This window comes from Rhea pennata, chromosome 1, assembly GCF_028389875.1.
Source record: "Rhea pennata isolate bPtePen1 chromosome 1, bPtePen1.pri, whole genome shotgun sequence".
NCBI classification, from domain to species: Eukaryota; Metazoa; Chordata; class Aves; order Rheiformes; family Rheidae; genus Rhea; species Rhea pennata.
In genome coordinates this window covers 33,059,823-33,072,187 of record NC_084663.1, presented here as the reverse complement: position 1 = coordinate 33,072,187, position 12,365 = coordinate 33,059,823, and the positions used below count along the sequence as shown (strand labels likewise).

The following is a 12,365-nucleotide window of genomic DNA, read 5'->3' as shown; positions in this document are numbered from 1 at the left end:
AATAGTGTATGAAAATGAGGGAAAATTAACATACTAAGTTTTACTGCAGGGAAACAAGCTCTGTCTTCCACTGGCAAGCCACAGGAGAATGACTACAAACTGTTCTACATATTCATAGTTTCTGAGTTGGGATTCACAGTCTTTTATATAAACAGCACTTTCAGGACCACCTAACATTGTTTGGCTACTTCTATAATGGCAGCACAAAACACTGGGGCTGTGAATGGAGTGCTAACTGGCTTGCTCAGTATCAGGAATGAAGACATTTCACAACAGAATTATTGAATGAGGTCCTCAAAGCACCAAAAGATAAGGGATCTCTCCTTATGTTTTAAGACCTCCCAAAAGCTAAGGGAGATGGAGTTGAAATAGTCTAACCTGAATTTCCTGTAAGACTTCAGACAAACTGCTCATCAAAGACTTCTATGGAAACCCGATAGCCAGACCTTTAGGTATTTATGTTGATAAATAATTGGTTAAAAGACAGTAAACAAAAGGTATGTAGGTTAGACAGCTACTGTAATGGAGGAAGGTCATCAGTGTGGAGTTCCACAGGGATTTGTGCAGTGGATGCAGTTGTTCGTTTCATTCCCAAGCAACCTAGTACAAAGTGTTCGCAGTGAGATGAGAAAGCTTTATAACGATATTAAGTTATTTACACTAATAAAGCTGGTGGTTGACTGTGAAGAACTGAGGAAGGCCCTCTGAGGAAAAATTCTTTGACCAATAAAATGGCAGATGAGATTCAATGTAGATGAACGTAAATTGAGGCACAGGAGCAAAAACAATTCTAGCTTCATGGATAAAATGATGGCACCTGAGCTAACCCTTATAGCCCAGGAGCAAGATCTTGATGTTATTATAGATAGTACCATGAAAATATCATCTTAGTATTCCATATTGTCAAAATCCCCCCCAAAATGTTAAGAGTTATTATGAACAGAATAGAAAATCAGAGAACATCATTATATTACTGTAAAACCCATAGTTTATTCACACCTTGAATACTGTGGGCATTTGTAGTCCTCTCCCTATGAAGATGGATATAGCAGAACTGGAAAAGGTTCAAAGAAGGGCAAACAGACAGAACAGTTTGTGTATGAGAAACAACTTACTAGGCTAGAGTTCATCAATCTGAAAAAGAGATAAATTAGAGTAAATATGATATACGTCTACAACAGGGAGAAAGTGCACAAGGATAAATTGCTTGCTGTTTCTTCAGTAAAAGATCTAATGGCATCAAATGAAGTTCGCAGGAAACAAGTTCAAAACAAAAGGAGGTGATTCCTTATACATTTACCACTGGCACTTACTGGCCAAAGAATGTTGTGGATTTTAGAAAAGTACCCAGATAAAAGAGGAGATTGGGCTAGTACAGGGTAGAGAAATCCATTACGAGTTTTTTCATATATAAAACTATATGTCGTTTGAAAGGGTATTAGAGGAAACTATGATATATGATTGGTTTGTTCTTACTTTTCTGTAGGTTTCTGCTTATAGTGACAGTTGGAGGCAGGATACTAGCCTGGATGGATTTTTGGTCTAAGCAGGCGTGAGTATTATGATGTTATGGATGCAACCTGAGCTCTAACAACAGAGAAAAAAGCTCTGTTTTAGGCATCTAAAGATTTAGAAGAAACCTGATTCCTACTTTGTTGCAAGGGGACATGTTCATTTAAATATATCAGATACTGATATTAACATTGTCATGGACCACATGGACAGGCTCTAGTTCTCTAGAGCTCAGATCTTTATCTTTATTGTTGGATAAAGAAAGTCTTCTTTATCCACTTGATACACACTTGATGCTAGGCATAAGAAGCCTAAGGAAAAATAGAAGTAAATTAATCTACTTAGTAAGACAGAACCTAAGGGTGCCTCTGGGAGGAAACCTGGAAGAGCATCGTAACCTGAAAGAATATCGTATAAGCTTTTATTTCCCTTACAAAAGTTATCTCCCACACAAATGTGTTTCATAGATACTACAATGTACAGGCTGTCAAAAGTTCAAAGGTTTATCCCGTATATCGCAAGTTGTAGAGTACCAGATTTAGATCTCACTGAGGATGTCCACCAGAGGGGTGAATCAGTCACAGGTCTAACTAGCTGCAGTCAAATCAGCCACTTAAGACATTAGTCTCATAAGATTGGAAAATACAGAAGCCTCCTTCACCACAGGATGAAAATAAAAAATGACAATGAAAATAAAAACTGATAAAGAAATGAGAATGAAAAGAACAAAAGCAAATCTCAGTCTTTCAGCACCAGCAGAGTCAGAACACAGAGCACGGTCAGATTTGTCCTCTGGAATCACAAGCCCCAACACTTGGTTCATTTGGTTAGGCAAGTGTATTTCCTGAGGTAAGTGTATTTCCTGGAGTTTTTTCAGCTAACACTGGAAATCTCACAAAAGAGAGAATCTCTCTCACAGCTCTCTGAAAAACAGCAGCATTCTACCACAAGTTATATGTGGTGATGTACTGCCATGATTCTTCAGGTGCCCCTAGGGGTGTAGATCTGTTGCCTGGGAAACTTAATACAAGCTCAGGCAGCTTGCATCACTTCCACTGATGAGGAAGAGTATGTGTGGATTCATCACTCAGTAGTAACCTTTTCAAATCCCAACACTGCCTTACGTTGGAGCTCTCCTATCTCCATATCCACCCATCCAAGAGGGTATGTGTCTGTGTTAGTCCTGGATAGTAAGTGGAACAAGTAGTGACCTATCGTTCTTCCAACTAGTCTGTACTGCTAGTACTACTTCCCACTGGTTCCTCTGCTGGGGGTGGTGAAAGACAGAAATGGTTGGAGGATTCATGGCCTCAGGCAAGAGAAGAGTCAAACTGAAGCCAAGCCACAATGCCCCTGAAGCATTCATAGAGTTCAGCATCAGCTTCTGGTTGAAGTTCAACATTTCACCTTTTTCAGCTTTTGACAGCCCTTGTAAGCAGGGTCTAAGGAAGATGTAATTAACTTTACTGGATACTTCTATCATTTAGACTCATTCACATGTATGTAGGGCTTCTAGGTAGGGATATGTCTTTCATCCAAATAGCAATGTCAGTTGGTGTGCAAATCTCTGCGTGTAGTATGAGCATCATTCATAGCACAGGGCCTGTATGTGATCTTCAGAGAGCTCACAAAACCATCACCTGAAGCAGAGAACAACAGTATTGGTAGTCTAAAAGCTAACAATGTTTGGAAAGAAGCAGGAAAGCAGGGTGTTCTACCTCATCAAGAAGCTGTGAAGAATGGAGGAGACTTTGGGTTTACTGTCCTCTAGAGCAATGCTCACACCATCCACTCTGGAAGGCATATTCTTGAGCAGATCTTACCTCACATGCTCAGGATTGGGCCCCTCAAAAAAATACAGCTGCTGCAGGTTGTTCATTTTTACAGATATGGTCAGAAGTCTACCCAACGCTAATCATCAGAGACTTTGCCCTGGAATCAGTTCCTTCCTCAGTCTGCTCACTTGCTCCCAGAAGAAGGCCCTAGTTGCCAATTTATAGGCTGTCTGGGTGAAATCCAACATTTTTTCAAAGCCATCCTACTGTGCCAAATCCTGTGGTTTCTGTCTCAAAAGCACTCTTCATGAGAACAGAATGCACATTTCATGAGTGCAGGAGAGCATGTCAAAGCAGGTGCAGAATATACTTTCCTGGCTGCAAAGATGAAAAAGTACAGAGAGAGTGTGTTTTGAACCCATTCCCCGCTTCGCAGTCTTATTTAGAACATCTAACACTTCCTACAGACTTCAGAAAGGATGATTAGTAGTCCTAGAAACTCCTATCAAGAGATACAAAGGAAGAAGCTCCTTCCCACACTCAGTCCCTATGCAGCTACAGTGTGGCCCCATTTCCATTACGCACAACAGGAAGAAAATAACTGATTTTATTGGGAATTCAGTCACAACCTCTCACCAAACTAGCCAGTGAGCTAAGAAGTGGTGATGAGAGTGGCTCACCTCTGCCTTTTAAATCCAAAACAGCAATTCAAAACATATTTTCCCATTTCAAGTACTTTCCTGATTTAATAAACCTCTTGCTGTACTAGGGCAGTATTATTTTTCACTGATTACTGATTTTGAAAATTGAATCCTATCTGTTTTGCTTTATCCTTGCTTACCTTCAAAGTTCCCAAATACAAGCTTAATTCCAGTAGGGTTCAAATGTGTTGAAGTAAAGGCAATATCCACTTTTTCATTGTCTGCTTTACACTGTAAGGATGGGTGACTTCTCGGTAGAAACTGCTTAAACATTGCAAAATATAACCACTGCAGTGAATGTGAAAATATGTAAAGGTTCCATGATGGCTTTTTTTTCCCCAGATAGGATTAGAGTACTTCACAGCAAGTAACAATCCCAGAGATTACTTGATTCACTTTGATATCACTTCCATTCTGGGTTTTACATGCAGAAAGTCAAACAAATTCAAATTCTATAAACAACATAATAATTTATTTTCATATGGAATAGGGTTATTGAAGTTAGGGAAAGATTAAGTCACTTTGCAGTGATCTAAGTATCAAGTTATGTGACCACATGACCAACACTCAGGCTGTGTGGGTGGCTGGCACGAAGGCATGTGCTGTCTGCCCTCCTCTGCTACTAATACCCACCTTGCCGACATTTATGCTTTTTTTTTTCACTTTTCTCTGATCTGCTCCTACCTTTATCCTTCTTTTTATGAGCAGTCCAGCAGACACAAGCAAATAAGATACAGTTTTAAAGAGGATCGGGGCTGGGAGTAGTAGTAATTGATGGGATGGGGGAAGGTATCTATTGGTGCTGGAGAGAGAAGTGGCAGGGTGAGGGATCCTATATCCCAAAGAAGAGGGAAGAAGAACAGTAAAAATAATATTGGTGGGAAGATATGTGTGGAAGGAGAGAAACAATAGCAAGCATAATTTCTGTAAACCCCTCTTCCCTATCCAGAGCCTCTTAAAACTTCATTGAGTTTCCTAACTCCCTCCTTCACAACCACCATGCCTCTTAATTCCCTTCTTGCTTCCTAAAACTCATTGATCCTCCTAGGCCATAGTCTATGCTCTTTCTAAAAATAAACAGAATGAGCCTAGTTTACAACCAAGCTCCTCTTCCCAAACTACTCTGGCCAAAACCCAGCCTTCCCCCTAGTTCTTTAGTGACAACACAATCCAGTTTTGCCTCCGTTGCTCAGAGGACCCAGGAGGGTTTTGAACACATAGAAAAGGATTAGGATTCTAATTTCCCTTGAACTCAGCAATTTCCATATCACTTGAAGCCTTATATGCTTTAAACAGTGCTGCATGTTTCATTGTGACAATTGTTTTTCAAGGAGATGAAGAAAATAGGAACTGAAAATTTGGAATGTTTCCGAAGGCAGTGTAAGCAATACAAAATCTGTCTCTGGAGCCCGAAGTTACATATATACGATGAACATGACCCCTCTCAATTCAATTCAGCTCATCAATCACCTTTCCCTGTATATTTGTATAAAGCTGTGGAAGCCCATAAAAAAGGGTGAAGTTAATAGTATTCAGAAGTAGCCATGAATTTTACTAGTGATTTGCTAGAAATTCACATTAATTGATAACATCAGTCAATGCACCAATTCTACAAAGTCCTTACTGTGAGCTTGTTTGGACAGATGATTTGCTATGTGCTCAATTTTCATGGCCACCATTTCGCAGAATATAATTCGTCTTGGAGAAGCCAGTGACACATAGTGCATGATATATTGAAAAAAATCCTTGATGTTCGTTATTTTTCTTTGCCTTTTGTTCAGTAAGCTCCAAATATGAAATATGTGGAGGATAAATTGAGAGAAACTCAAATGACTCTTCTACAATTACTCCTATAGTCTTAAAAGACTTCAGTCTTACAATCTTATGGTCATTCCTACTTCAAACTGTTCCTATAGTATTTTCTCCTAACACATACCACAGTCTTGAAATTCATCCACCTTGACTGAGATTGCTGCAGTCACTGGCTACATTTTACAAATGCTGAGAATTTTTCAGTTAGTGCAAATGTGATATATGATAAACATTCACTATCAAATAATGTTCTCTGTGTAAAATATAACAAAATCTTCCAAAATTATGTTGATTATTCTAACAAACTTAGGTGTCAGTGAATCATTAGAAAAAAGAACAGAGATTAATTTAAACCAATTCTGTACTCTTAAAAATCATACACTTCTCTCTCAATTCAAATTAATGTCCTACTGACCTCAGCTACTAATGTCAGTCATAGCTGTTAAAATTATTACCTAATTTAATCATAAAAATCTAATCTTACTAAAAAATAAACAAAAAATGCATTCACTTTTCATTACTTCATGTTTAAAAAATGCTTTTCCTGAACAATCAAAACACATCTGCACATACTTCATTTTGTTCACAATTAGCTGTCATTTGCTGGTTTATTTTGACTACATAGATCTTCAGTACTTCAGGAGAGTGCCTTTGTAAAGATTGTAATTCAAGTGAAAAGCAGCTTCATGAAAACGTTTAATCTTATATAAAAGTTTATTCTTCTAATATCCTAAATTAGAGACAAACTTAATCTGAAAGTTTCATTTCAAACAGATTGTATTCAAGTTCTGAGATGTAACTGGCTTGCTTTCTCTCATCCCCATCCTTCCTGATTACATCATTCAGAAAATTTTTCTTCTTTTCTCCTTTTCTCTAGACATGTTTCACCTGAGTCATTATTCTGCTTTATTGTATGTCAAGTCATGACACTAGTTCATAACAAAGGAAGGACAGTTCTGTCCTTACAGAAGTCAGTGGAGAAGTTCCCACTCACAGTAGAAGGAACAAAGTTGTACTCTGATTAACTGAACTCTCTTGGACTCCCAGCTGACTACATAATCCACATTATACCATCTTGCCTTCGTTAACTCTCTACTTATCTGGGTTGAAACACGAGTGTTACTTCAAGACATTCAGGCTTCTCCCTCCTCTTCTCCTCCCATCTCCTCTTTTGCTCGAAACCAACAAACATATTCCTTTAGTTTTTCTTTTAAAATGTAATAATATTGTATTTCTTACCATCCATGCCGTGACAAAATCTCCCATCCAGGTCCCCACTGCAGCTACCTTCATAAAATTTTCATTCCTGATGCCCATGAAGTCTGTTATAATGTATGCACTGTGGGAACAAGAACGCAGACTGTAAGCTACACACGTTTGCTTGATTCAGTTATAGAGAATTTGCTTTAGTGACAGAATTTATGATTAACTGTGAAAAATTTCCCATTTCTTGCATAATCACTCGTCCTGCTAGGTCTAAGTGTTGACATAGTACTGAACCTGGATGGGTCAATTCCAGTTAGAAATGGAAATGTGAATCTGATTTTACAATCCATGCCCATTTTGAAGGGGGTAAAAGAAAGACAGGCAAAGGCTTTAGGATTAGGTAAATCTGCTAGAAATATAAACTATTTTACATTTTTTAACTCTTGCTGAATACAAATGGAATTTCAGCACTCACTGAATCCGTGATTTTTCAAACTCTTTATAAAGAAAAATTAAGATCTTTAACTTTTCTTTATAAACTTAACTGAGCCACTCAACTTTTAACTCTACCAGTTATGTAACCACATGTTTTCTAATACAACATTGCAGCCAAGCTCTGCAGAATTTTACTGTGCTGGATTAACATTCTCTTGGGCAACAGGAAGAGCTTTTAATATATTCATTTCCTTTGCTAAAGTCTTTCATAGTTTTTAGGAAGACATCATCCTCCTCAAGACCTAACACACTGAATAACAGTATCCCTTATATTTTAATTTCTCAAGTGGAATCTGTTGTTTTCAAGACACAGATTTCACAGACTGCGAATACAGCTTATATAACGTTATGCATATTTAAGGATGTACCCAACTGACCCAGTTGCATGTAACAACTTCCTTGAACAGTGTATTATCCATTATTCAAGTCTTACCATTCTTATGTACCAGGTCTAGGAGCAACTGGATTCGTGCGAGTTGATCCCACTTTCTTCAGCAGTTTTAACAAAACCTAAAGATTTTGTCAAGATACAGGATCTTGCTGGCACAAATCCATGCATCGTTCTGTATAGCTGCTTAGAAGCAATTTAATATTCTCTGGAGCAGAAAGCATCAATGTAGAAATAGTAATAGGAATTAAATTCACTACTGTTTTGTTAACTATTAACATACATTCTGTGTCCTAGGCTCTGCAGGATTATTTTCATTTCAAAATACAATGAGTAATTCTGTGTTTTTCAAAATACGCATTTTGGGCTTCAAAAATGAGAAAAAATACATTTTTAGTTTTCAAGTTTTATTTTAAAAATAAATACAAATAGCTGCCATTTTAAGAAAAGGCATGCTTGCCTGATGATACATTACTGGGATATATAGTTTAACAGTATCAGATGTAAAATTAATTCTATCACGCAAAAATCCCCACTTTGAAGGCTACAATACTTTCAAGCTTTAGCTGGTGATTACAGCTTTCTTATTTAAACAGTTACTCTACTTCTGATCAAAGACTCATGTCCACACCTTGCAGGAGGGCTAACAGCTGTTGGGCTCCAGTTAAATTTCATAGTCAGAGTTGTTTGTCAAAAGGCTTCTGTTTGCTTTGGCATATTTAAATCCTGTACCATGGTACATTCATACCGCATGGGAAGCCCAAGCTACAGAAACATTCTGAGTAGAAAAATACAGCAGTTAAAGCTCATAACGGAGTAAAAAGCTCTTTAAAAACATAGAGGATAACTGAATAATTAAAGGCTGAGGAGTCAATACTTGCAAATGCTATAGGTAAAGGACAAGTTTGTGACTGAGATTTGAGAGTAAAACTAGAAGCTGCCAAGTAAAGGGAATCACTCTTTCCAGGCTAAAGCCTATGAATGGTAGAACAAGACTTTGACACAACAGCATACAACAGAGGGACCAAAAGACAAGGAAAAGAAACTTGAAGCAGAAAGACACATAGTTCTAAAAAAACAGTCCAAAAAACGCTATCATAGGTTGCTGCCTATATTCATGTTGTTGCAAAAGATAATAACAGGGAACTGAAAAAAATACATGTGTTAGATCACTTTTCTGGACTTAGCAGCAGAGTGTGCACAGCACAAGAGTAAAACAAGCGCTATCTCAGAGAAATTTTTCAAAGAAAAGAAAATTTCAAAGAGATTTCTTCAAATAAGAGTGACACTAGCAGCTGACAAAATGACTAACAGCCTGAAAGCAAAAGGACACTTTTTAAAAGCTGGAAACAGACGTACAAGCCACTGTGATGCTACCAACATTATTACATGTACTAGAGGAAAAGTTATGGTTGAAGCTCAAGGCTGAGGTGATGTCTTCCTGCCCATCACAGGAAATTTAAAGGTGGAATTTAGCTTGAGGAGGAACACTTAAGTTTAAGCGTAAGCAATGATCCAAACTCCCAGTGCAGCCCTAGTCAGTACAGTAAATGGAAACCAGAGCTTGATTCATCCTTACCCTAATGTAGACATGCTGGATAAAGGAATCAGTTGCCTGATGTTACTGAAGGACAGCTAACACATCGAAGCTTCTCATGTACCAAAAGGCACTGTGAAAGCTAGGTGACTAAGTCATTTTCGGTACTGTGAAATATCCTGGCCTCCAGCTGACAATGCCAGAGGGTATGGATCTCTTGTAAGTCCTGTGACATATCTGACAGCCTAGACACATCTGATGTTCCTATAAATGAGGGCTTAAACACTTAGGCCAAGATTCAGCTGCCAAAATGCAGGCAACTAATGCCATTTCAAGCACACTGATGCATGGCCTTACATTGCCTTCAGCTGGCCTTTTTACACACTCTAGGGTATCCAAGGCACAGGGCTGGCATGCGCAGTGTTCTATACAGACTCTGCAAGAGCTGCAAGCTCTCCTGAAAGGAAGAAGGCCCAAATGTTTCTTATTGTGCTCAAGAAAAAGTCTGTACATGTTCTGCATTCTGATACATGTGTTTCTGAGGCAGTTTTATTACTTTGCATTCCAGCTAAATTGCTAATTATCTATATTGAATTAAGCTTCCTTGGTACACCTGATAAAGTGAAATGACTTGACAAGGGCCAACAGGTGACAGCATGGGAGTTTATGCAGTCTGCAGAGAAATACTCAGACACATCACCACAAGCTTCCATTACTCTTAATCTACCACAGGCAGAGTGTCGAAATAACTAAAAACATACATAAAAGAGTGCATACACAGTCCCTGATCCATACTTCGCACTCTAGAATGACAGAATGGCAAATGGTAACATTTTGTTCAGCTGAAAATCCATGCCTCTGCTGTTAGAAACTGAAGTCAGAGTCACAGGGAATCTGTAAGATGCACAGAGACAATAAGACCTGCCATCCTATTAACCGGCACCTCATAAGGAAAATGACCTACTGCACAGCCACCTGCAAACAGCACAAAAGGCCATGCACTTACTAGCCTTCCCCCGTGCACACTGTGCCAATACAGGTGAAGCTTCTACGACACCAGAATGGAGCAAATTAAGAGGCAGTGAACCAATCTTTTGCTTAACCAGGTGTCAAAGAGGTAACAGCCTTGGGGGGCTCAGAATGATACATTCTCCAAGAATGATACAACCAGAATTCAGTAACGGCTTGACCACAGTGGGGCTTCCTTGGGATGCCTCCATGGCACAATGCAAAACACCTGAAACCGATGGATTGATGCTGTAACTGAACGCTGCTGGTTGGGAACGTGTTTACACAAGTTTCTGAAATCAAGAAACAGAAACGTGATTCTGAAAAGCTCTGCTCACCAGCCTATGGACCTCAGGGCTGCCTAACTTGCACTGGGGACTTGACTTTTAAAGCTCCCAGGTCATTTAAAGTTCTGCTTCCAGGCATGTACAGGGGCAGCTCTCCACAGGAACGAGTAATTTGGCTTCTAGCTCACTTTCTATTTTGATAGAGATCCATAAAGTGGTTACTCCTCCACTTGGCTTGCCTGCAGAGCTCCATTTGTGAAGTGTTTTGCGAGTTCAACTACAAGACAAGGCCACTAAAAATGCAGTAAACAGCATGTTTGTTTATTAACACAGAGGACGTGAATGCATCAAACAACTGGCAGTGAACACACAAGATCAAATTCCAATTCCAAGGACCTTACCAAGTTATAGAACTGTCTCACTGCCAATCCCAATGAGAAAAGGTGAAGATTAACTCCAACTAGGACAGTAGCTTTGTGTACATGACACTCCCCAAGAGGATGAGAAATGTGGGTTTCAACCTCCTTTAGGGGAAGGGGAAGGGAAACCCTTAACTTCAGTGTCTCATGTGAGTGTTTCAATTGCTGGATTAAAGAAGGAGCAGTCCTTTTCATTGTTCAAAAATATGAGAAGAGTTCTCTTTCCTCTCGTTTTAGAGAAATGAAATGGATGCACTGGGCAGGTGTCTAGATTAGATCAAAAGAACAGTCTTAATAGAGGTGCTTAAAACAAATTACAATAGGATTTGAAACATATTCTTGTCCTAAGTCTATATCCTTTACTGCAAATTGCAGGAGTTCCTTGCTCACTGTGTGGGTTTTTTTTGGATCCTATTTCAACATATCCAACAATCTTCAAGCACTTGATGCCCAGTACAGAGTCTGGACTTCTCTTCAGGGACCAGTAGCCATTCATAGAGTCAGTAGTATTCATACAGATTAACATTAGCCTAACGATGCTAATCTTCCTAGACTATCTTCATAATCAATGGATTTGAGAGGAATTTAGTGCAGAAGCCTAATTTCACTTACAAGCATCCCTGAGGGCCAACACACAGAATTCTAAAGGATTTGCAAAAGGCAATTCAGAAAGTTAGGGCTACTGTTAGGGACTACAAGAGTCTGCATCTCTGCTGGGCAAATCTCAGGGATCTGCAATCTTAAAAAAGTTAGAGGTCTCCACTACAGTAGGAGTCTAGCCTCCTTGGACTAAAATAAACTTTGTGCATATTGGCATCTAACTCCCAGTGGATTTATATGATAGGATTTGCTACACCTACCTTTCTTTTTAGGCCTAACCATAAATGACATGAACAGAACCACAAAGAGAATCACTAGCTGAGTTGTCAGTGCTCTGATCCAGAATGCTGTACTACCCCTACAGCATCCACCACAAAGCACTGCCTGCGGATGGGATAGTCTGGGAAAAAGCACAAAAGATGCCTGACAAAAGAATTTGACTAGTAACAGTTTTAATGGGGAAAACTCAATGCATTATTTAATACTTTCCATTTCAAAACCAAGAGAAAAATCTATGTTCTTAAACTGTTCTATGTTCTTAAATGTATATAAGCTGTATCCTCTGCTTTTGATTTTTGAAATTGATTACATCCATGAGATACTGTACCCAAGTTTTCTGGCATTT

The 12,365-nt window shown here is 38.8% G+C and overlaps 1 protein-coding gene across 1 annotated transcript in view; it reads right to left on the bottom strand.

The window, feature by feature from the left end:
• TMEM117 (transmembrane protein 117) overlaps positions 1-12,365 on the bottom strand; it is a 210,579-nt gene that overhangs the window by 113,100 nt on the left and 85,114 nt on the right. Inside the window, exon 4 of the mRNA XM_062567500.1 lies at positions 7,040-7,139. Within this exon, the coding sequence (XP_062423484.1) occupies positions 7,040-7,139 (100 nt within the window). The remainder of the gene's footprint in view (positions 1-7,039; positions 7,140-12,365) is intronic.